Below are 26,652 nucleotides of genomic sequence, written 5' to 3'. Positions count from 1 at the left end.
TCACCCACCTCCCCCACCTTGGTTTGGATGCTGGCTTGCCATGGTCCATAGTTTCAGTGCTACCTTCCCCAGGTCTGAGAATCTGCCTGACTTTGTCCTCTGCTCTGCCAGTTGCTATCTGTGAATTCTCTCTCCTAGCTTCTTTCACTGCCCCTAGGCTGCCCAGTGTTTCTGAGGAGTCAGGAAAATGGGCTGCTTTGGTTGTCTGCAGTTCCCTCTGCCTCACTTGAGCTGAGCTCTCCCTGCCCATCTGGATGCTCTTGTGTTGTATTCTCATGGTCCCGTTTTCCACAGCAGCTTCTTGCCCATTTCCCAAGGCTCGTTTTTCCCTCAAGCCCCAGACCTGCCCCCATCTCCCTTATTCTTGACCAGCGACCTCACTTCAGGGTTTATGCTCCCTAATTTTTCTCCTTTTCCTTTCTATCATGACACTTTCATCACTCAGAGTCTCTTGCTTTTGGAAAGTCCTTGACTTTTTTTTTTCCTGATTATGTAGGTAAAATTTACATGAGCACAGTAAAATTCTGGCATTTTTAAATAAGGTAAGAAACCTATAATCCCATACATCAATGTTAACTGCTATTCTAAATTTGATTTATATTTATCTACACTTTTTTCCTGCTATGTATACTAACATGTATGTGTTTATTAGTCTGTATGTGTGTAGGATAAAGTAATTCCATTTTACAGAAATGGAATCACAGTATATCTACTTTTCTGTAATTTTCTCTTTTTCTTTAATGCTTTTATATTGGGCATTTCCCCAAGTTTAGGACACATATCTATTGTAACTTGTAATAGTTATATAGTATTATATATTTGTATCAATTTTCCTAGTCCCCTGGTGATAGGCATTTGTTTCTATTTGCAGTTACAAGGATCCTTGTATACATATCTGTGTACCTCTTTGTATACATTGTATACAGCTTTCTGTACTTTGTATACTTCTTAGGATAAATTCCTACAAGTGAAATTTCTGTGTCAAAGGTTATGCATGTTTAAAATTTTGCTAGATATTACCACATAACTTTCAAATGATTGTATCAGTTTATATTTCTTCTCTAGCACTGAACATTATCAGTAATTTTAATCTTTGCCAATAGAAGCATAGATAATTTTTATTTACATTTCCTTGAGGAGGAGGAGCATCTTTTCACATTTTTATTCCATAGATAGGTTGATCAGTTAATTAACTGATTACACAATTATCTTTCTAGCATCTTCCTGTCCTCCCTCTGTCCCCTTTTTGTTTTTATCTGCATGCAGAGTAGGATTTTACTTAGCTCTGAACCTCTCATGCTACCCTAGCCCTCTTTCATCTAAAATGCAGCTTTACTGCTATTTCCTCACCACCTGCTTTATCTGTAGCTCCTAATACTTTGTAGTCTGGCTTCTGGTCCTGTTTTTCTCCTGAATACTATCTCTGAGGTGAATTCCTTGTTAACCTAACAAAGATTTTTTTCTTTATGTTTGTTTTCTTTTGTTTTGACTAATTCCCCATTCCCCACCATCTTTACATAGAAGGAAGCTGTGCGTGGGTAGATTTTTTTATTATGGAAAATTTCAAGCATATACAACAGCAAGGAGTATAGTATAATGAACCCTGTGTACCTATCACCCAATTTTAGTAATGACCGGGCATTTCTCCAATTTTTTTCTTTCAATTGTCCTTCCCAATTTTCTGCTGCTTTTGGCATACTTTAAAGCTAAATCTTAAACATTGTTGCTGAGTGTGTCTCTAACTAATAACATTTTATTTCTTAAGTATCATTACCTTGCCATTTTCTACCCTAATAAAATTTAACGTTTCCTTAACAGTGAGAACTTGATTTTTAATCCGGGCTGTGATACCTGCTGTTTAACTTGAGCAGTTTTTAAACTTGTTTTCTCATCTTGAAATATAGTGATGACAATGCTACCTCATAGGGTGGTTTTGAGGTTATCTCATCTACTCCCACATGAAGCGCTCAGCACCCTGCTTTGTTTATGTGGGTAATTTTTTGTCTTTACTTTCTTCATTCATCCGTCTATTCGTTTAGCAGCTATTTATTGAAAGCATACGTGTCAGCTGAGTAGGAGACGCTGACCTTGGTTTCTAAGATTCTGCCGTATCCTGAGTCTCTGCCTGCCTTTCAGCTCAGGTGCCTTTTTAAAACCCCTTCCCCCCACCCCCCACCAGATGTGGATGTAACCCAGGTTTGTTTGTTTTTTCCTTTTCTGTTCCCTCTGTAGTCTGACCTGCAGAAATCTAGCTCTTTTACTCCCACCACTTCAGGGTATCCAAGTGACTCCATTCTATAATGCTGGTTCCTTTACTAAGCAACAAACCTACATGTCATCCTGGCTTTTGGGCATGTTTGTCTCATCTTGGAGACGAGTGCAAAGTGCCCTGAACTGAGTCTGCAGACCAAGACTGCACTCAGTGTCACCACTAACTTCATGGCTTGGGTGATTCAGTCACCTCTCTTGGTCTTTGTGTCCTCAGTCAGAAGGATGGTAGGGCTGGATTAGAATCTGAAGTCCTTTAGCTTTAAAAGTATCAGCTGTGAGAGGATGGTTTTAGAAATGTCCTAGTTAGCCTATGTGGAACCATATTCACCATTCTGCTCCCAAACAAGTTTCTGGCTTCCTCCACCTTGTCTCTTCTCCTGGGAAATCCAGGCTTCATTCTGTGGCTGGTTCTTCTCATTTGTCCTCAGTGTAGGGCCAGGTATCTCATGGCTAGTCCTGACTCCTGGTTCTTCCCAGAACACAGCTTTGGCCCTTTACAGCTTTGTATCTATAGTCACATTGTTTCCTTTGGATGTCCTGTTCAGTTATTTCCCCTGAACCTATGTTCTGGCAAGTTGAAATTTTGACCATCTATCTAGACTAAGTTTAGGTGACAGCTTCATCCACATTGGAAGTGAGTCCTCCCTCTCCTGACTTGCATGACTGGCAGTGCATCAGTGACGTTTCCCAGTAGGCCTGGTACTTAAGCTATTTCTGTGTGTAAGTTTTTCTTGCCTTCTAATGTAATCTTCTTGAGTGTAGGTACCACATTAACACTGTGTGTAATTTTGCATCCTACAGTGTCTAGAACAATTCTTTGTACTAATAGTTTTGCAATAAATACTGATTGAATAAGTGTCTGAGCTAAAGTAAACTTTGCTTCAAGTTAAAAACATTTACAGAAATATTTTTAAACCCAAGTGTTCTAAGGATGTGATGACTACATAGTCAAGCATGAAGAAGGCCTAGCTTGTGAAGTGGTACTAATTCAGGTACCAATTCCTTGATGTCAAAATTCAAAGAATCCTCAGCTGTCCTGTCCTGTCTCAGAGTTAGGAAGATTTTTCTGACTTTTTGGGTAATTTAGCTTCTCCAAAGCATAGCTGGTCATACTATGTACTGTCATCACGGAGTAGCTAAAGGTTATCCCCAACATTAATTGAAAGCTAACTTGCATGTGTTAGGCAATGTACTCATTATTTTTTCACTTAATTAGAAAAATTTATATGAGATATGTACTGTTGTTCTTCTTTTATAAATGAAGAAATCTAGGTTTAGAGAAATTAGGAAACTTCTTAAGTCTCCCTTAGATAGAAAGTGGCAATGCTGGGACTCAGACCCACGCCATCTCATCCCAGAGCCTATATTCTTAACTGGTACTGCTTTCCTGTCCAAAATATGATTACCGCCAGTTGGCTCTTTTATGCTTATTTTTTAATACTTAGCAAATATCTTGCATAGATTTTTTTCACTTCTCCCCACCAAACCAGCTATCCTTCTGTTCTTCCTGATTTTGATGAAGGGTATGCCATTGTTTTTGCAATCACCCAGACTTCAAGCCTCGGGTCCATAAATAATTTTTCCCTTTCCGTCCTGTGAGTTCTTCTTGGTAATGCCTCACCCCTGCTCCATTCTTTCTGGTTTCTTTGCCTTCGTCTTAGCCCAGGCCCTCCAGGTCTAGTCCTGGATTATGATGGCTGATTTTCCTTCCTTTCTTCTCTCATTTTCACAGTCTTTCTAAAAGCGTTGCCTGTCATCCATTTCTATCTCCAGTTAAAAATCCTTCTGTTGTTCCTGTAGTTGGATTTCCTAAAAATCAATTTTCAGATAGTGTCATAATCATCTGGGAGGGGAGGGGGCCTCTTTTCAAGCATGTATTAATACAGTCCTCACAATAACACTATGAAGTTGATGCTGTTGTTCCCAGATTAAAGAGGAGATAACAAGAGGCTCAAAGAGACTGAATCACTTGCACAAGATAACTGTTGGCGGTCTATGTATTTTAAATAGCCTCCCCAGACTCTTGTCCTGGCAGGTTTAGAAAACACCAGGCAGCCTTCAACCCCTTTTAGAATCCCTTTCCTAAATGCTGTCTTTCTCTGTGGTTTCCCCTCTATCTAATGCATCTGAAATTTTTGTAGCATTTGAATCTTGATCATGGTTGCCTTGCTGATGTCTTTCCTGATTGCATACTCCCCTGCTTGGTTCTTTCCCTGCCTCTCTGACTTACTGTGCAAACTCCATTCCTTCATGGTTTGACTCATCCTTGACTACCCTTTCCCCACTACATACACTCCCTGAGTATCTTCCATATTTGAGGCTTCAGCTCTCTGAATGTGGCAAGAACACCCAAGCCTGTATTTCTGACCCGCCTCCATTTTCCAGCCATTTCTGTCATTTCGTCATTAACAATATTACCTGCTTCATTGTTCAAGCTGGAAACCTGGGCCATGGATAAGAGCTTGGAGTCTGGAGTTAGAAGTCTGGGTTGGGATTGAGTTCTACCACTCTCTAGCTGGGTATATTTGGGACAGATCACTTAACCTCTCTAAATCTTAGATGCCTTATCAGTGAAATGGGGATAACATTTTTTTCTTCATGGTATTATTGTGAAGGTTCAGGGAGAGAATGTAGGAAAAAAAACAATAATTTGGTTGATATCTATGGAACCCTTCCAGCATACCAAATACTGTGGTGGATGCTGGGAGGTAGTGGTGAGCAAAGCTGCCCTCAAGGGGCTCCATTTGGCTCCTGAAGTCTTACTGGTTTTACCTCCTTGTCTCTAATGTTTCCTTTTTTTCTCCTTTCTTATTTCCACTACCATAGTTCAGGATCTCATCACCTTTTGTCCAGCCTGTTTCAACAGCTTCCTACCCAATTTTGCCTTCACTTAGCCACCAGTGTTCTTTTTAATTTGGGGATTCAGATGATGCCACTTCCCTGCTTGAGATCCTTTAGTGACTCCCACTGGGGGCGCCTGGACTGTGGGGAGGATTGATTGTATGGAGATAGATATTGAGTCCACTTCTGAGCTCAGCAGAGAAGGCCCCAGTGGCATAATAGTTATGTCTGCCAGAGGTGCAGACAGGAAAGTGTTGCCAAGTGCCACATATTTGGCAATCCTTGTATAGGACAAAGTTCAGTCTCCTCAACAAGGTCCTCAGGACACTGATGGATCAAGATCTGGCCTGTCTTCTTCTCGTCTCTTGTGATTTTCCTCATTTAGTACGCCCAATCTCTAGTGCTATGAAACTGTACTTCTGTATATGTCATTCCCTCTCCCTGAATGACTTCATCACTCCCTTCTTAAGGAAAGCTGTCTTTATCCTTTGACATTCAGATCTCTTGCCTCCTCTGGGAAGACTTCACCAGTCTTTCCAGGCAAAATTATTTCCTGCTCTGTCCTGTAGAACCTTTGTCTTTCTTTCCTTTTTTTTTTTTTTCTTTTAAAATATAATTCACATACCATAAATTTCCACCACTTTTAAGTGTTGAATTCAGTGATTTTGAGTGTATTCACAAAGGTATGCAATCATCAGCACTGGCTATTACAAAAAGAAACCTGTACTCATTAAGCTATCACTCCCTATTCTTCTTTCCCTCTACCCCCTGGTAACCACTAAGCTACTTTCTGTGTCTATATATTTGCCTTTTCCAGACATTTCAGGTAAATGGAATCATATTTGGCTTTCTATGACTGGCTTGTCTCACTGTTGTAGCATGTATCAGTGCGTCATTCTCTTTTACCACTAGATAATATTCTGCTCTGTGGATATGCTACATTTTGCTTATCTATTCATCAGTTGACTGAAGAAGAATTTTAGTCATATGTTGTACCCATCAGATAGCTTATGGTATATGCTTACATATTTGTGTCAGTTGACTGGATGATTCCTGGGGTGGTTCCAATCACTATTCTGTGACCAGGGTTCTCTCATTTGTGTATCTTCAGCACCTACCAGTACTGGTCAATGGTAGGTGCTTAATCCGTATTTATTGATGAATCATTTTATCTCCCTTTCCAGAAAACCTTACACCTTCTGCCTTTTCAGCGTTCTTCAGATCCAAGCGATGATTCTTGTGTGGAATGTCTTCTCCCCTCCTCTCTTGTCTAATTCTGCCTTGCTTCAGGGATTGTCTCAAGGTCTGCCTCTTCTAGGAAGCCTTCCAACATTATCCAAGCCTGACTATTGCTTTCTTCTCTGAATTCTAGTGTTATCTCTATCATTCATTAGGCACTTAATAAGGCATTGTGTCCTTAACTGGAATGACAGTAAGCCCAACGACACTAAGATTCCCTTTTTGCACTCCCAATACAAAGGTCCTCTGATTATGTAATGGAATTATATCTAACAGTTATCCTTACTTAAATTCAATCACACACTTTGCAAAAGAAAGAAAAAAGAGAGTATAATGATTTGAATAGTGAGGTAATTTCTACTCACCATTTTACTCAGTGAATGAGTCCCCAAAGGCACTGGATGTAGTCAGTATTGTTACAGTTAATATGATTGACAAAACTGGTAAGTTTAAACAATTCTTGACCATTGGCAGAAGATAAATTGTTTAGGTGGTGTGGTCATGAGTTGGTAAGTATTTTACTGGGGGTGGGGAGTCAGGGGAGGAAAAATTAAGGGCCAGTGAAGAATTGTTGGACTGATCCAAGCAGTAAAACACATGAGGGGCTTAATTTCTGAATATCATACCCTTTTGGAATTATTTTGGTGTATATATCTACAGGAGTACAACATAAAACTATACTGTATTTATGTGAACAATTGAGAAGACTTTTCAAGGGTGACTTTAAGTATTGATGGTCATTTTTCACATGCTCCTTTAGGCCCTCATGTGAGCCCTGGCCAAGGTGGGGCCTCTGTAGTAGATACCCAGTGAACTTTTGTTGGCAGTGTGCGAGCTTACCCTGTTGGTCACTGGGTGTGGCTACAGATAGGAGCAGTCACAGCCTGAAAAACATGATGCTGCTAAGGATGGGGATGAGGCCAAATAGGATTTGTTCACTGATGGTTCGATTTTACAGAGAGAATACATGTGTAAAGATATTGATTTTATAATTATAGTCACATCTATTTATTGTAAGACAAAAGAATGAAGAAGAAAATAGTAACTTTTTTGGTAAAACTACCATGCAGAGATAAAACCTGTTAACCTTTAGGTACATTTCTTCACTTTTTTTCTTTGCATATATTAATACTTGCACATGTGTGGTTTTAGTTTTAAATTGGGATCTAAATATATGTAAGTTTTTTTGTGCTTTTTATACAACATTATATTGTAAAAATGGTCTTGAAAATCTCCTGAAGTTCGCTCTACTGTATCTATTTTATGTTCTCAGAAAGACTCCTCTAATAGGTCAGAGCCTCTTTGGCAGAGCCATCTGTTTCATACATTGGTAGATTTGTTCACGCACCTTGCCAGGTCTGTCCTGCAAGCTTTGCTTAGGGCAAATTAAAATTCACTGATTGACCCAACTGGTGCTTTTAGCCCAGATTCGTCTATCAGAGACTTGTGACCTGGTCTCATCTGTCAGTTGGCCCCTGTTAGACTTGCTCTTCATCCACTGACTCTGAAGTGGATGTTTTAGATTAAATGTTTTTAAAAACATTTTAGATGTTTAGAGGAAGGCTTAACTTATTTTTTAAATCAAAACCATGTACTATGGCAGCATCTTAAAGAACAATTCCATGTCAACACATTTTGGCAAGTTTTTCTCCTTTGAAGATTCATTTCTCTTACTATTCCATAAATGAAAGTAGCAAGAAATGCCTTGTGACATTTACAATCAATACAACCCTTATGAGAAATTAAATCTGTGAAGTAGTTGCAGCATCAGTAAATTAGCCTATTGAAGTGGAAACTGTTACTCATTCACATTTAATATGTTTAAAGTTTGTTTCCATTGATATTCTTTCTTCCCCAGGTAATATCTCTCCAGCTGCCTAATGTCTCATATGGAATCTTGAACCTTAATGTGAATAGAGCATTTAGGTGTACTGTTTACATAAATCTGAACTCTGGCATAACAGGGGAAATATCTATGTCCCAGGTATTTTTTATTTAGTAACTTTGGTATGTTACACTTAGTAGCTTTTGCCTCACCTGAATGCTTCAGATCTGAACTGGTACATTCCAGAGTCTTCCTTTGTTCCCTTCTTGACTGTGAATTGGCCTTTTGGTGTGATTATTCTGATTGTCTCCATATCTTTCCTTCCCTACTGTTTTATCCACACATTGTTTGTAGACTTGATTTATCCAGTTTTGTCTAGAAGGAATGCCTGTTTTCTGGGCTTGGGGCCAATTTTTTTCTTAACTTTTGGGTAAAACTACAGTATCTTAGTTCTGTTTCCAAAGATGAGCTCTCCAAAACCAGCTTTATTTGTTTATAAACCAGATAGCACATATTATGGTAGAAGATGTTACACACATTTTGGAAATAAAAGCAGGCTCCCCCTAAACGGAACATGAGTTGCCTGTATGAGAACCAACATACTGATGTGTATTGGACAGTCTTGGCTACCAGGGCTGCCAGGTAGCTGGAGCTGTGATAAGACTGTAGTGTTTTTATGATGGACACTGTAAAATAAGCTTCACATCTTCATAGGATTTGTTTGTGTTGTATTAAGTTACTGAGTCCTTATTATGTTGCTGGGTCATATGCTGCATGAACGCTCGCAGCACTTGAAGTGTAGGTGTCATTGCTCCAAATGAGGAGAAGGTGTGTAATTTGCTTCAGTTAAAAGGTGCCAGTTGGGTCTCTCTGACACTGAAGAGCCCCCACTCCATGATATACCTGTTGCCTCTTCAGCAGTACTGATAGTAAAAGCTGAGATATATTGTGGCGTCTGGTCTCCAGTCTGGGTTGGTATCCAAGGAGGAGGTGACAGTGGTATCATAGGCCCTGGTTAGGGAAACCTGGTAGAGAAGCCTCATGTGTCTTTTACTCTTTCACTGAGGCTCAAAGAACAGTACTCCACTGCCTAAACTACTAAACAGCCCTATTTCCCTCCTAAATAGTTCTCAAATCGGGCCTTTCCTCTGGATTTTTATTTTTATTTTTTTATTTTTTGGCCTCTGGATTTTTAACTGGCTGTTTCTTGCCTCCTCTTATTCCATCTTACACATTTCTTCCAGCAAATATTTCATCCAGACCATGTTTTGAATACTTACAATGTGCTAAATACTGAACTGTCTGTCTTCATAGTACAGTTTGCATTTATATTCATTCACCACATCATTCCCTTAATAATCCTTGAAAGTAGAGGGTACCTCCATTTTACAGGTAAGGAAACTGTGGCCCAGAGAGATTGACTTGCCCAAGGTCACACTGAAGAGTGATTTGGGATTTCAGTTTTGAGACTGCATATACCTATGCTTTTATTCAACATTTTATGCTGCAGAGTGACCTTTATAGAAGACAGATCTGATCATGTCATTTTGATCTTCCTTGTAGGATAAAATCCAGTCTCTTTAGTATATTCAGGGTGTTCCATGATCTTGGCCCTGTTGCTTCTCCAGGCTTATTTTGTACTCTTCCCCCGTACTTGCTACTTTATGCTCCAGTAAGACAACCTTCTTGGATTTCTTTAAACACATTCTGCTCTTTCTTGTCTCTCAGTTATGTTCATAGAATTCCATATCTTTGAACTCTTCCCTCTTCCCACCTCTTTTCCATTCATCTCCAGCAATCCCAGCCCCAATATTACCTAACTCTGTCCAACTCTTTCTTCAGAACTCTTTGGGCCTCATTCCTCTTAATGCTTGATCTGCCTGACCTGTGCCTGCTCTTTATCTTTTTGTCCCTAGTAGATGGTAGTTGTTTAGTAAGTTTTTCTTGAGCTGGGCAGAATCTCTGGAGATGTGACTCTAAAAAGACATTCTAGAGACCACCAAAGATTCCACAATGGTTAGCTGTTTTGTCAGTTTTAGTAAGTTGGAATAGGTAAGGGTCAATTTCTGGCATGATGGATTGTAACCATTTTCTGATTTTGGCACTTGGATGTATTAGAACTATCTTTGTGGAACCATCTTTATCCTCCTTTTTAAATTGGACCTCTATTGCTATTTACTGTTCTTTGTTGGCTAGTACCCTTCCTAGAGGGACAAATCCTTGGGGAATGGCTTTGGTGTCATACAGTGTATGAACTTTCCAAGTGTTGATTCTCAGTCATTATCACTTCTGTTCTTTCTCTGAAGCTTCATAGAGCAGCCTGATTCAAGATCTCAGGGCCTCTTTATGTCAGGGTACAGAGAATATGCATTTTAGAGAAAGAACCTCTTGATTTGTAAGTCATGGTCTTCATACATCCCCACTCCCCAACCCCCTAATGTGTTTGTCAGAAATCACCAGTCAGCAATTTGAATGCAGACTACCACAGCATTTGCTTCATCATTTTGCTGAGAAGGGTTTATTCCTTTTTAACTCTTTTCTGTGTGTAAGCATTTGGTAGTATCTTTAGTGAGTTTTAACTGATTGTTAAGTCTGCAGATAATGAAATTGACTTTCCCTGACATTGGAAAAGGCCCAGGTGCAGGAGGATTAGTTACTAGGTGGTAGAAGTTTGTCCTGTACAGATCATGATGTCTTTTCCTTCACCAAAGTTTTCTCTCAAATAATTCTCTAAACATGCTGTGGTTATTTTAAAATCTTCCTTAAAAAAACAGTTACTTTCTGTTAAGTTTAGGGGCAGCCCAGAGGGCGACAGCTTTTGGAAAACAAAATTAAGTAGTTGATTCAGCTACTAATGGACTCTTCAGGGTTTCAAGTCAGCTGGCTACGCCATCTTTATCCCATTGTTAACGTGTTGTATAGATATAGCCTTCTGAAGTGTTTGAAACTGCTGCCAGGGCCTAGTAAGATCTGAGGAAATCCACAAGCTAAAAGTATCTTGAAGCAATTTGTCTGGTTGACTTACAAAGGAAAACAACAAATGCCCACTCTGGGCCACAGTTAGCAGAATATAATAGGTTTGGGGTCCTCCATTAGATGTAACTGAAAATGTGAAATTTGTTATGTAGGATGCCTAATCAAAAATAAGCATAGAGTGAGGAGTCAGAAGTAGAGGGACTAGGTCAGAGGTATGAGAGGGGCTCTTGGAGTCTGCTCTTTCCTTTAACCCTCTGAAGAAGAGGCTGATTAACATTATTAGGATTCAGTAAAACATAGACACTGGCTTCTTGGGTAAACCAGATCTAGCCTATTGAAGAAACTAGCCCAGATGTGATGTTATAATAGATGGAAAAAAGAGTTAAAAGGAGACAGTCACAGCTTTGTGGGAGTGTGTGGCTCATGTTGTTTGTATGTTTATAATGGGATGTTAAGCAACAGCATTTCATTTGATTTCCTTTTTACAAGTTCAAATGAAGGAAGCTTTATTCTTTACCATTTTGTTGATGACAGTGGAGGGTGTGGGGCACTTGAAGGCAGTGTCTAGAGATGAGAACGAGGAGGATTCTTCACTCCTGTATGCTACTCATTCTAATTGCCAATCTCAGATGCTTAGGAAGCCTACATAAGTTGCCAGGATTGAGCTTCACAAAAATGTATAATGATGGAACCTCTTCAGCTTCTCAGATTCTTTTCTGTTGAGATCTAGATCTTTTGTCTTTAGAATTGCTTAACATCAGTGTTCATGGGCCCCATTTCCCTTGTTTTTAAGGAAAAGAGGCTTTGAGGCAACAGCGCTCTCAGTTTCCTGGGCAGGTGACTGGCCTTCCCCAGGAGTAGTGCCCTTGTCCAGCACAGGCTGCCAAGCAGAGGAGAGCCTGATGTCCTTCTGTTGCATCCCTGCAAGAATGTTCTTCCTTCACAATATAGATATATTTTTAAGAGTCTGACCCTATTGGCTCTTGCTTTTATATGATTAATCCCTCCTGTGTTTATACTTTTGAATTGTGAGTTCATCTTCAGTAAGGCTTTATATGTGGGAATCTTATGTGGTCCAGGTTGAGGTATATCCCAGAGATGTTTTACTTTTGTTTCAAGGCAGTTAGGATGTATCACTTGCTTGGGACCACTTTGATTTTGGTTAATTTCTTGGACCATGTAGGTAAGTATGTATTTCAACCTCAAATTGGTTTGAGGGCATACTCTTGGTTACAGACTCCCATTGGATCTCTTTTTTCTCTCCTCCAACCTAGGTTAACTCAAGATTTTATGTTGTCTTCTTTGTTGGTGGTTAGATTTTTTTCTAGTCCACTCTTTCCTGAGAGTATAACTCTTCAAGATCTTGGCTTTATGTAGAGATCATAGTCCTCTTTTAGCTTCTTTGAGCCCAAGGCATTGTCTTTTATCTCCCCTCCATTTCCCCCACCACCCCACCTCACTGCAAGATTGATACCCTTCTCTTCCCCTAGGACTGCTGTAGCGTCAGCTCTCAAGAGTATTTGTGTTTTCAGTTTGCCTTTCATTTGTGGTCCTTGGGGAGTTCTGTTACTTTTGTGTGTCTGTGAAAACAGCTGTACATTTAGAATGGATGCTTATTAGAAGTTTACCCATATTTTTAAGTGTTTTGCAGTGACAGAATTTGCAGGCTCTTCCCCTCTGCCAAGGGGCCAAGCAGGAAGTCCTTGTCCAACTTGTTAGATGTACCTTGTCCATTGTGGTACTATCTTACTGGTTTCCACCAGATAGTTCCTAGAGCTGTTGACCTGAAATCTTCCTCTGATGCTGTCCTGCCTTCATGACTGTGCTATACCCAGTATTCAAGTACTCACTCTCAGTTAATAATTTCTTTGTGAATCATTTTATAGACTTTTGCTGTAATAGTGGAGTCAGTGGGGAAGCTATCAAATGACACACTTAATCTTGGTTTGTGTTCATTCCAGAATTTAAAATGGAGTGTATTTCATAGTTTTTGGTCAAGATAACAGCAGCGCTAAATGCATTTGTAAGACTACATGGATTCTTTCTATCCTTTTATGTGAGTGGCATTTTTTAGAAGCCTGTCAAAGTTCAAAATCTGTAATTATTCTTAAAATTTCAGTATTTTATTTATTGTAAAGAGTAAAATATAATTTGTATAATACTAATATCATATCAAAAATCTAAGTAGAGGCCTGCCTAGTATGTCATATCCAAGTTGGTACAAAAATAACTTAATAATATGATCTTCATTAAGGGCAGAACTATCTTTAAATGGGGACATTTGAATGTGAAGAGGCCCACCTGTCAAAATTGTTTGTTATGGAAGTCAGTGGTTTTTGTTTTTAGTTAGTGGAAGAGATGATGAGGAGATCCTGGAAATAGCTGTGATGTGGGGTGTTCAGTAGTTATTAGCATGGCAAAGTGCCAGCCTCTAGCCCTGGGTTTGTAATGCTCTGCAGATGCCTCCATTGCCTTAGCTGGGCCTTTTGTTCAGCTTCTGTTATGTAACAGTGAGGTGCACGCTTCATTCTTGCTTGCTGTGGTGAGCAGGAGGGAGGATTAGCTTCTCATCCTGTCGTTTTTCTATCACTCACTTCCCTTCTCTTTTTTGGGCATTTTTATTTTGGCTGCAGTGCTGGGGCATGTCCATTTGAGAATAGGTCACAAAAATATTTAATAACTGCTTGTTGACTGAATGACCAGAAGATTGGAACTATATAAACCTTCTTTCCCAAATGTGGGCCTAGAGTCTCTATCCTTGAGATTTGGCAGTTGTCTCTAGGTGTTCCTCTTTTATGCTTCAGTCTTAGTTAACTAGATTGTTCTTGGACGGTGGTTGCCCACTGTTGTAAGTTGGCATAGTAAGTGTGGATTTGGTAGAGGTGTGGGGTTTAATTCCAGGATACAGCCTCACCCTGGTTGGAGAGAAACCATGCAGCCCCAGACTATACCATTAAATGCACTAGGGTGAATGAGTATTCTTAGGCACCAAGGGACCAAGTGAAAGAGTGTAGATGTGTTTAGGGCAGATAATGAGGGGAGAAAAAGCATTGTAAATTTCCAACTGAGACAACAATGCCATTTTTCATTTTTATGTTAGGGATATAGTTTTAAATTATGATTAGATTTGATTTGGTATTTGGTATTTATTCAAATGCTGCAGACTTCCTTGGTGTCCAAAAATGACATTTTTGTTGTTTCTGTTTTGGAGTCAGGTAGTCTTATGGCTTCTTGCTCTATGTCTGAGTTTTCTTCTTTGAGACATATGTTTATATCACCCCTCACAGTGGCCAGGACAGTGTGTTTATCATAGAAAATACCTAAGCTTTGGACTGAATAAATTGCTAGCCTTTCTCTTTGACCATTCTTTCTCCAAATAACTGTCAGCCACCTTTTCCCTTAAAATGTTTCCTCAAGCTTTTAGTTCATCTCAGCTCTTGCCCTTTATCCCCACTATCATAACAATTTCTCATAGCCATAATGGCCCTGTGTGAATTATTTATTTTCTACATTATATCACTTCCCACTTGGTATGATGAAGTTTGGCCTTGTCTCTATAGAATAGCATCTTTATCTGAAGAGTGATGGGAGGTACATGACTTGGTGTGCACATGCACACAGGCCATGTTCATCTTTGACAGATGGCCCTTCTTCCCAAGGGTTAGCATTCATTATTTTCTGCCTACAGAAATGAGGTTTTCCTGAAGGTTCTCCTCTTACTTGCAAAATCTATAGCTTGAGTTTTGTCCAGACAGTAGATGCTTTCCCCCAGAGACTTTATAGGAGTTTTAATTTGAAAAAAGATGCCTTTTTTCTATATAGGCTTTATGTCAGGTGCACACTTTCTTTCCTGCTTATATTTGCTGATATTCAGATGTCACTGTTTTCTTCAGTATTTTTGTCCAGTTCTAGACTAGAGAGAGACCGATAGCACAAGCTGCTAGACATAAAGTTAACTCTGATTGGTTCAGTAGTATGAATCTTAAACTACTTACTTCCACATTGCTGAAGAGTGAGTGTGTGTGTGTGTGCATGCGTGCGCGCACACCTAAGAACTTAAGAATGGGACACAGGTTAAATAACTTTGGCCATAAAGTAACAGTGAAACACGTAATCTAGATCGATTACATAAGTCCCCTTAGAAGACTGTTAATAACTGGGCCACATCTACACCAAGAAGGAGGGAGGGCAAGCTAAAGAGTCTAATTTCTACCTGCCAGGGGGGTGCTATTTGTTTATGACATTGATTAAACCTGGAGCCCTCAAGAGGGAACTCAAGTGAGATTTGCCTTAGAGATGGTTCCAGTTCCTGCTGGGCTCAGGGGAAGAGGGAGGGAAGCCTACCCCCTAGTAAGAGGACATCCTCTCTGTTTATGAGGATGCTGGGAGGCTTAATTAGCCTTTTTAACCTGAAGTTATTGTGTCTTAAAAGAAAGGAAGTTTGTTACTAATTTGTTACTAATTAACTAGAGAGAATAGTTAGCTAGGTAATCTTTCAAAACTGTACTTTGAAATGGGATATTTTTGTACTTGTTAAGTATTTAAATCTTTGAAGAACCAGGAACAGATAATTTTATTCTCCTCCTTGTTAACGTCTTTTAGAAGGTTTTTTATTTATTCTTACCTCTAAATACTTGATTGTATATATCCTAAAATATTTTTCTTTTTGGTTATATTTCAGTTTAAAAATAGATTTTTTACACTAGCATACAATAAAATTATTTTGAGTGCATTTGTCTATAAATTTGAAGATACTGTATAGATTTATGTAACCACCATCACACTCAGGATTCAGAACAGTCCCATTACTCCCAGGAAAGAGCTGCTTCCTGCTATTCCAGAAAAGTCCCCCCACCCCAACCCACGGATCTGTTCTCCATCCCTATAGTTTTGTCTTTTGGAGAATGACAAATAGAATCAAGCCATGTGTAACTTTTTGAGACCGACTTCTTTCAGTCAGCATGGCGCCTTTTAAGAGTCATCCAAGACATTGTATACACTAGTAATTTTTTCTTTTTCATGTTGGTTAGTAGTTGGTTGTGAATGTTCCACAGTTTGTTATTCATTCATCAGTTAAAGGACTTTTGGGTGGTTTCTAATTTTCAGTGATTATGAACAGAACTGCTATAGATGTTCACATACAGATTTTTGTGTGAATATAAATTTTCATTTCTCTAGGCAAAATATTTAAGAGTGGATATTAAGTGTATGTTTTAGTTTATAAGAAACTTCCAAACTGTTTTCTAGAGTGGTTTTAACGTTTTGTGCTCCCAGTAGCAGTGGAGGAGAGGTCCAGCTTCTCTGTATCCTTGTCAGCACTTGGCATTATCAGAAATTTTTATTTTATTTAAATTTTATTTTAGCCATTCTAATAGGTGTGTAGTTAAAATATGTTTCTTACATAAGCACAAAACAGTTCTCAAAATCAGGAAATATAATATTGATACAATACTATTATCTAATTCATAGTCCTGACAATTGCATCAGCTATTATCCTCAGTACAGGCTTTTAGGGCTATTGTCTTCCCTGGGTCCAGGATCCAATTCAGAATCTCACATTGCATTTAGTCTCCTCTAATCTGAAATGGTCCGTAGAGAATTATTTTACATACATGTTGGGATATACACAGTCCCAGGATTCTTCCAATTCTCATTCTGATCCTGGCTTCCTCCTGCAATCTAGAAAAAGCTGATGCCACCTTGAGAGGAAAAGGATTGTGTTTGAATAGAACTCAGTATAATTCAGTTCTTCCGTGTTTACCAGCTGCTAATAGTTTTGGTTGTCTAATGGAGTGTGTTGGCCAAGGGAGGGGTGGTATCTAAAAGACAGGTGATGGCTAGACCCTTTACATATTTTGAATTGCTTAAATCACTAAATAATCCTCCTTGGTTCTGCTAGTTTTCTCCTAGTTCTCATAATCAGTTTTTATTATGCATTGAAAATATGGAAAACAGTATTGGAAACAGATTTGGTGTATCTGTGGTTCTTTTCTTCCTTTGCGATTTGAGGGGGTGAACCCACTATGGACTCTCATTCCATGTATCATTTAGTAACTAATTTAAGTCAACTGGAAATTTAGTAGTTTAAAGGCACATTTAGTAGTTTAAAGGCACAGGTTACCTGTTGCGTTGAAGTATATGACACTATTTTTGCACATGAGAAGTCAAGAAATAATAGATTGTTAAATTTTCTCTTGTACTTTACAGATACGAATTTTCCCTGTGATTTTGTCACTTAAATCCTTGTGGCACTGGGATGTTTTTCAGCACGAAATACAAATTCTCTGACTCTCTACTAACTGGATGTTCAACAATTCAACTCTGACACTAAGTACTCAGAATTAGTGCAGACTATACAGATTAAAGACTCAGTCCCACACGACTGCGCCTGCTTCAGATGCTAGTCAGCGGTTCTTGACTACTCATACTTGTGACAGACTGACTATAAATCAGGGGTTCTTATGAGTCCCTTTAGGTTCAAAAGTTTGCAAGAATGACTCACGGAACTCAGGAACATACTTAGGTTTACTGGTTTATTTTAAAGGATACAACTGAGGACTAGCCAAATGGAAGAGATGCATAGGGCAATGTATGGGGGAGGGGGGATTATTGTGGCGCTTCAGTGCCCTTTCTAGGTGCCACCCTCCCAGCACCTTGATGTGTTCACTGACCCAGAAGCCCTCTGAAGCTCAGTGTTCAGGAATTTTTGTACAACTTAATCTCCAGCTCCCTGCCCCCATCTTGGGTGTTGGTAGATAGGACTGAAAGTTCCAGCCCTCTAGTCGTTTGGTCTTACTGGTGACCAGTCCCATCCTGAGGCTTTTCTAGGGACCACACCCTGAGTCACTTCATTAACATAAATTCAGGTGTGGTCAAAAGGGGCTTGACATGAATAACAAAAGACATTCCTATCACTCAGAAAAGTCCAGGGGCTTGGGGAGCTCTGTGCCAGGAACCAGGGTCAAAGACCAAAATGTATTTTTGTATTGTGCTACAGGCACCATAATTGGTCTGCACCTGACTGGCATTACCGTTCATTTTAGAACTATGAGAAATGGAGCCAGAGGAATTTACCTATGTCATTAAGGAGCTAAGTGCACAGAGTGCCCAAGTCACTGACAAAGCCAAAGTGAAAAACTTGAGTAACCATAGAAGTGCATTTGTATTAGTATATTATATTTTCCCTGTAGAATATTTTGAAAATATGAATATATATCATAAAATAGTAATCATCCATGAAAACTTTTATTTATAGTAGATACCAATTTAGGAAAGACCACAGTATACAACCTGTATATCATGTAGGTATAGCTATTTTAAAAAAAATGGTGATTGATAATCTAAAGTGATCAGCATCAATTCAGAAAATTAGTGATTATTGTGTTACAGAAGAATTCATGTAAGGTCCCTGCTATAGTCTTATTTTTTTAAAGCTTTGATTTGTTGAAATGCTACCTGCATAGAACTTTTCAGGATTGTGTCTAGTGGGTAGGTTGACTAGATACAGGGAAGTCTTTACTAATGTACATGTTGAATGTTTGCAGGTCTGTGAAGGGTAAACCATCCCTTCTGCACAGCTTGTACTTGTCTGGGTTTGAAGGCTCCCACACTGAGTTCCATGGCTTTATGATTGGCAGAACTCTTAGGAGAGGGAGGAGCCTCAGAGAGTTTAAGGAAGAGATTGGTGAGGGAAGTTGAGATGGTTGTGATGGGGGATTTGGAGGTATGGGACACTGAGCATGCTTGGCTTGCCAAACCTCTTCAATCTCACCATCTGGTAGATAAACCTGACCTGCCTTTAAGCTGATATGGACTCAGGGTTGGCTTAGGCTCCAGGAAGCCTGGGGAAGGTGGGCCATCCATGCCTCTGCCAAGCGGGCCCTTATCTTTGTAATCCGCAAGAAGTTAGAGCTGCGTGGAAAGAAATAACAGGACTCACAAGTTGAATGGTAACATATTTAGCCAGAATTGCTTTTATTCTTGCCGTTTTACTTTTTTTTAACCACCCCTCAGATTACGCTGATCTGATGTTTTAACATATGTGGTAGGGTGTGTGTGTGTGTGTGTGTGTGTGTGTGTGTGTAATTTTTTTCAGAGCTCAGATTTCTCTGGGGAGCAGTGGCTATTTCACATAGGCTTCTCATGGCCAAATCTGTCATCACGGCTTTAGCTTGTGATTCCCAACTTGAATGCTTGTGTTTTTTCTCTCTCTCACCCCTCCCCAAATCTTTCCTCCCTCTCCATCCACTTGCCCCTCCTTTTTTTTTTTTTCCAGCTGAGTCCATAGAGAATGGAATGAATCTTTAATTTGCTCCCCTCAGCAGTAGCCTTTGAGCTTTACTCCTACTTATTCAAAACTCCTGGGACTGACTCTGCAGGGATGTGTTGTTCAGTGACCTCTTAGATGAAGGGCCTAAGCCAGGGGAGCTTTGGAGGGGCAGGCATACGGAACCTCAGCCCTTGGCCATTTTAAAGGGGGTGTGGATAGCAGAGATTCAGTGGTAAAGTCATTTTAAGTCAAATTATCATTTGACTTTGCAGATGTAGTATTTTTAAAAAATATATTTTTATGGACGTGTAGTCAGTTTACAATGTGTCAGTTTCTGGTGTATAGCACAATACTTCGGTCATATAGGAACATATATTTGTTTTCATATTCTCTTTCACTATGTTACTACAAGATATTGAATATAGTTCTCTGTGCTATACCATATAAACTTGGTTGTTTATCTGGTTTTGCAAATGTAGTATTAACTTCATTCAGAAAGTTTGCCTTTGATGGTTAATTAGTTATAAAAAAAAACCCCTGTGTATATCATTTATATATCAAATTAATTTTGTAGCTTTTTATTTAAATATAGTATGGAACTACTCAGATATTTTATACTTGTGATACCTGAAAATTTGGGCAGAAGACAAATAGATCTTAGAGTCTTATTGTCTTAGAATAGCAGTTCTCAAATGTTTTGGTCTTAGGGCCCTTTTATACTCTTAAAAATTGTTGAAGACCCCAAAGAACTTTTGTTTATATGGGTTACATTAGTCAATATTTGCTGTGTTAGAAATTAAAACTGAGAAATTAAAAAAATTCATTTAAAAAAATAAAATAATTATATATTAACATAAGTAACTTTTTTAATGAAAAATAAGTAATCTGCCCTCTTAGTGCAGCAGGCAGCGTCTCAGTCTTCTAAATGAAAAATAACTATATTTTCCAAAACAAAAGAAATTAGGCAGAATTGTTTTACATATTTGAAAATTTGAAAATGTCTGTTTGAATAGAGACAGCTGAATTCTCAGCTCTGGTTCTGCATTTAGTCTGTTGTGACATTGTTTTGTTGCTGGCTTATTATATTGTTGAAGTACATGAAGAATGTAGTTGAAAAAGGGAGGAGTGTTTTAACAGCCTTTTCAGATAATTGTGGGCACTCTTTGGTACTATATCAAAACTCTGAAAAGTAGTAGTTTCTTAAAGATTAATTATAATAAAGACTTTGAAAACATATCAGGGAACTTTTTGTATTCTGTTACATTAAAATCCATTGGTCTATCTTGCACTTTGAGTGGCTCTTTAACCTGTGCATGATTCTGACTTTTTGGCTCCCTTGAAAGGATCTTGAGGACCCTCCGGGGTTCCTGGACTACCCTTTAAGAACTGCTGTCAGAGAAATTGGAAGGGATCTTGAAGATGAACTCAGGCCCATCTCTCCCCTAGGCTGGAAAAAGAGCCTCAGTGGAAGCTGAGGGAGAATCAATCTGCCTAAGGTCATGCAGCTGGTTTCCCGTAGACTGGGGCTAGAATTTAGGTTATTTGACTGCTTCTTTAAATATGGCTCCAGTGCCTCTGCTGTGCTTGGTGCTGAGTTTCTAGGCCTGGCCTCACTCACTGCATTGCCTTTTGGGAGAGTTGTCTCCTGTGGCTCTTCTCTCTGGAGTCTTGAATCTATTTGTTCATCTTTCCTTCCTTATTTTGTCTTAAGTTCCTAATTGCCAAAAATCTTACTAGATTTACAAACAAAATATTTTGAGCTCTGTCAGTTTAGTTCTGTGGCTGCTTTGTATGTGTTCAATGTGTTTTCCAGTAACTGAAAGATAATCAAAAGACATTTGGGCTACCTGGAAGTTTAAAGTATACGTCATCTTTGTCTTGCGCGGGAAAGGTGTTTTGAAATAACTTTAGAGATCCACAGTAGCTCTCTCACAGCAGACTGGAAGAATCCTGTGGGTACTTAGTGAGTAATTGTTTTTCTTTAAATTATATAAATTATTTGACCAATGGGTTTCTTTGAAGGGGCGTTGCTTAAAATTTTGGCCTGAATATTATCATGCTCTGAAGACTTTTCTCCTCTTGTAAATGTATAAATGCATGGGTTTTTATTTATATTCTTAATGGGAAAAAAGTATGAGTGGCACTTGCTGTTGAGTTGCTTTGAGATCATTTGAGGAAATTTAACATTACTCAAAGTCACCAAAATTAATGAGGACATGGTAGTTTGGAATTGGTTATTTTATATCAAAGGCAGGATCAAGATGCTGCTGAGGACCACAAAGACATCTCTAAAACTGCACTGGCTGCCCTGCGGTGGTGAAGCAGTATGTGCTTGCAGTTTTATGCTTTCATTGTGGGCTCTCCAAACGTGGTCTGCTTTGTGAACAAAGGCTTTGAGTGTATGTACATGTGTGTATGTCTCTCTGTCTGTCTTTGTATGTTTAATTTCCTCTTGTGTGTTCTCCCTGCCAGGAGTATGTCTAAGGGCTGTGCCCACATGATTAATTCTGCTGATTCTTGGCCAGGCAACACTCTATAGACAGGCATCATTGTCTTTGAATTTAGGAGGGCGGAAGAACTTCTTCCTTCACTCTCAAGATTGCTGTGAGGGGCTCGACTGGGATTGGTTGTATGTTTCTTCATAATTATAGCCTCCTTTTAGCAAACCCAATATATTAAACTGTAGACATTAACATGTTACTTAGGAATTGAATATTTGTCTTTCAGATTGGTTCTCTTTGGAGTTCCTTTAAATAGTTCTCTATTTTCATTAAAATAGACTTTGATTACCAGAATTTGCTTTGTAGGAGTATTGGTCCTTATTAAGGTGCGGCACATCCATAATCACTCTCCTGGTTTCTGTGTCTTAGAAGTTGAGCTCCTCTTCGCTAGAGATTGAAGCAGTGTTTCACATGGGATAAGGAGCAAATGGGGAGATGCATTTTTTTTCTTACCAACTTTTTTCTCATGTCTGTCTAACATTTCTACTTAGAGCTAATTTCTTGACTTAGGTCTGCCTTCCCTGTGTTCTGAAAGGCTGTGCCCACATAGAAGTGCCTGTCTGTGTATGTGGAGCCTCTTACAGTGTAACTGACTGCTGCTTCCCCTCAAGGTTGGCTTTTTTTTTTTTTTAAGGTGATCAATAATAGCAAAATCTGTCCCTTAAGTAATTGGTATGGTTCTAAAGAGCTGAGAAAAGAATTCATTGTGTCATCTCTTTAAAGAAATTTCATGGCTTGTGGAAGACAGACAAAGAGAAATACCACATTTGGTGGGAGTTAAGAAATCTATTACTTTCCAGTTTCTTCTCTGTTATAGACATCTGATGACCTGAGTGCTATGTTAAAGTGTCCTCTGTTTTTAAAATGTTTTGAGAAGAGGACTGGACCAATGTCTTTCATATTCTAGTAATATGTGTGGCTGTTAGATGTTTGATGTTTACTTCTCTCAGGAGCTAGGGGCTGAGATTGTTTTGAAGATGTTTTTTAACTGGGGTTTACAGGAGGCTTTTCACTGTTATTGCTTACCTCTGAGTGATTGTCATTCTTCCACCACCACACAATTTCTTCTCTAAAATGACAAGCATTCAGTTACCTAAATGTACTTGCTAATTAAAAATTGTTCTCTAAAAGCTACTCCATAATCAGCCATGCACACTGTAAGCAAAACACTTACCTCAAGCAGTCTAGGATGAAACAAGGGGATTATGCTGATTATGAACATTGACTTCTAAGTACAGAGTAGTTGCTGATAAATTATCATTATACTAATGTTCAGAAATAAATTTCACTTCTAAACCCCTCTGATGTTTAATTTTAATTGATTTACTACTTCCTTTCTAAAGCCTGATGAATTAAAGACATAGGATTCTCTGAACATTGGTTATATTCATGTGTGTTTGTAGATCACTTTTCTTCTCTTTGTACCTAAATGCCCTTTATAAATGTTTTTGAAAGTGTTCTATTAGTGCAAAAATTTAAATTTTATAACTAAATCATTTCACAGCTATTCTTTGATTTGGTTGTCCGGAGAAGCTAAGTGTGATGCATTGGGACACACACTCATAATTCCTGTCATTTTTAACTGAGCAGTCTTAAACTTAACAGTTTTCTAACACTCTAAATGATCCAGTTTGCTTGTTTTGTTTCTGTTCAGGAGAACATAGACATTCTTTTTCAAATTGTGTCTGGACCTTAATAAAAGATTCCAGTTCTGGAATAGTATTTGTGTTGACTAATTAGAGACTTATGTTTCCCTTTTTTTTTTTTTTTTATTTTAATTTTGGGAGATGGGAGGAATGACCTAATTGTTGTTGTGGTTGTCAACAGCAGTTTGTCTTATAAAAGATTATTTATCTTGTGCCTCCCTCCCCCATATTTTATTATAAAAAATTTGAAATACGTGAAAAATCAAAAGAATTAGTGAATCTTCATGTTAATATTTTGCTATATTTGCTTTATCACAGAGCAACCATCTAGCTTTCTCTTTTTCTTGTTTTTTCTTTCCTCTCAAGAAATTACCTTTAATAGCTAATAGTAAAGTGGAGAGAGAGAAACAGACAGACATGCACTGTGCCTGACACATAGTAGACATGATAGAGCAGGTTGGCAAAAGAGGGAGTGAATGCAAATGAATGAATGATTTGAATAGAACATGCTGCTAGCTCTAGGATACAGAGAAACAATTCCCAGCTAAATCCCTGCCCATAGGGGCCTACTGCTGGGTCAGGAGTTGAGAAACAGAAGGCAGCAAATCACTTTGTCAGGTAGCTCATGTAAAGCCTTCGGTGAAGGTCAGCATGGTCAGCATGGCTACTAGAGTTCAGAAGGCTGTGGCAGTTGACAGAGGCTTCTTGGAAAAAAAATGGAGCTGGAACTGGGCCAAGAGGTGTGGCAGAGCCTGAAAGCAGTGATGTTGGCACAAGGATATTCTGAGCTATGGGAAACCTGAGGCTCCCTACATGCTTTGGAGGAGTGACAGTGTGGTGACTAGCCAGTTGCCCACTGGAAGCTCTTCATTCAGATGATTGGAAAGTGGACCATCTTCCTTGCAGTGCTCCAAGGCAGGGTCCACTCCTTATCCCATGTGCACTCCCAGTTACTCCCACTCTAGGGCTCTGCCTTTGCTGCCCAGTCTGCCTGGACACACCACTTCCAGATGTCTGTGTGACTCTTCTTCTGGCCTCTGCTCAGTGGGGGGCCCACCACCCTAACATAAAATAGTAGCTCCTTCTGGCACACACCAGCCTCCTAGCATCCCCTAACATGCTTTTTTCTCTTTCCTACTCTGTCCCCAAAGCCTAGCACAGTGCCTATGACTATATATCTGTATTTGTTCATGTGTATATATAAATAGAGAGAGAGTTGGTGCTCAGGAAACAGTTGATGCATGAGGGAATGAACAAATGGGAATTCTGAGGTGTATAGTGTGTTTGGACAAGAAAATATCTTAAAGTGACCAAACAAGCAGCTAAGAGAAGCTTGAGCTGGGCAGAGAAACACCAAAATATGTTTTGGGGCCAGTGCACTTTGGAGGAAGTTTGGGAATTTGGTATGATTAGCTGGCCTGCTTAGAAAAGCTCCAGGGAATTCACCCTTGACATTTTCTACTTGAAAAATTCATGCTCCTAAGTGAAGCCCTTGGTGATTCTGATGCCTCCTTTCCTCCTCCCAGGACCCCTGCAGTGGACCATGAGTCGGTAATGTCCACTGAGGACCTCTGGGAGCCATGTCAGACGAATCCGCCTCAGGGAGCGATCCAGACCTGGACCCAGATGTGGAGCTGGAGGATGCGGAAGAGGAGGAGGAGGAGGAGGAGGAGGTGGCAGTGGAGGAGCATGGCAGGGATGATGAGGAAGACCTGCTGGATGGTGAGTAGCTCCAGTGAGTGACAGAGGTTGCTTTATCTTTCTTCTCATATAATTTTTCCTGAGAGAGCTTGGTGTTTGCAGTTGGATATCTTAGGTCATCTAAGACAAACACAGCAACAATGAACTCATGTGCTCCTTCCCAGGAAATGGATTGTTCCTCCTCTCCAGAAGCCTCACTTTAGTGCTGGAAGGACCTTTAGCATTCAGCTCATTTTTGACAGACGTGCAGACTTGGGTCCAAGGATTTGAGAGTGGAGCATACTTGTTCAAATCATGAAGGGAGTCAGTGGCAGAGTCCCTATGTTGAGACTTTGTGGTCTAGTGGTCTTGGACCCATAGACTCCTGTAATTTCCTTGCCTGTGATGTGTTTGCTTTCTTTCTTAATTTGTGCTTTGAGGGAAGAAATTGATTGGTAATATTGTTGAGCAGAGATGAGAGGACAGTTAGAAGTAATAGCATGAATAAAGGTGAAGAAGAAGGGAAAGTATAGCATATGCTAGTGCATGATGAGCTATCTTACTTGGTATAGAATTGAACACATTAGGAGGACAGCCAGAGTGGAGTGATGGCCTCTGGTCAGATCATGAAGGAGTTTAGAATTTGTTTTATAGGCAGCACGGAATTGATAGAGGTTTTTACTGAGGAGCGTTCATTAGGCCTTTTATTTTAGGAATGTTATTCTAGCAGTATACAGCAGAAATGGCCTGTAGATAGGTAAGACCAGTTAGGTCTGTGCTAGAGCTTTATGGGAAGGGTTAATGAGGTTTTGAACTGTTTGAGTCAGTTAATCTGCACAGGAGGAATATATAGTAAGATTTGTTGCAGTGGAATTTATAGAACTTGATAACTTATTGGCTATGTGGGGCAGGTTGAAGATGGAGTATATAAAGCCTGGAAGGATGATGAAAGCTTTTCAAAGGTGGGAGGAACAAGATAGGGAGTGGTTGGGGGAGTTAAAGATATTTTTAGCTTTGCTGCATTAAGTTGGGGCATTATCTTCCCTTGATATTGACCTTTGAGTGTTGACTTATGAGATATTAGTCTGAGAACTGGCTGTGGTAGAACATGGAGGCTTTGACTACTGGGGGACAGCACCATGACTTCATCTTCAAAAAAGTGAGGAAGAAGATAGTACTTTCTGTTTATAACATGTTAGGGAACCTGTGGCATGTTGTGAGATGTTTTAGATTGGTGTTTCATTCCTGTTTTTTTTTTTCCTCTGTTTTGGAATGGCAGGGAAGGTTGGATGTCAGCCCCTTTGGGGTCTGTCATTGTTAGAGGCAGAGATTCAAAACCTGCTTTCCTATGCAATGGTTTTTCTGGCTCAGTATTTTATTCTAGCTCAGCTTCAGGTTTAATCT

At 39.4% G+C, this 26,652-nt stretch overlaps 1 protein-coding gene across 2 annotated transcripts in view; it reads left to right on the top strand.

Moving 5' to 3' along the window:
• RAD54L2 (RAD54 like 2) overlaps window positions 1-26,652 on the top strand; it is an 82,026-nt gene that overhangs the window by 6,296 nt on the left and 49,078 nt on the right. For both annotated transcript variants that reach the window (XM_031470429.2, XM_031470432.2), the window contains one exon: window positions 25,095-25,290. In XM_031470429.2, coding sequence (XP_031326289.1) covers window positions 25,149-25,290 — 142 coding nt within the window. In that variant the 5' untranslated portion in view covers window positions 25,095-25,148. The remainder of the gene's footprint in view (window positions 1-25,094; window positions 25,291-26,652) is intronic.

This window comes from Camelus dromedarius, chromosome 17, assembly GCF_036321535.1.
Source record: "Camelus dromedarius isolate mCamDro1 chromosome 17, mCamDro1.pat, whole genome shotgun sequence".
Taxonomy (NCBI): domain Eukaryota; kingdom Metazoa; phylum Chordata; class Mammalia; order Artiodactyla; family Camelidae; genus Camelus; species Camelus dromedarius.
The sequence above is the reverse complement of the archived record's forward strand: the minus strand, read 5'-3'. Positions and strand labels throughout refer to the sequence as shown.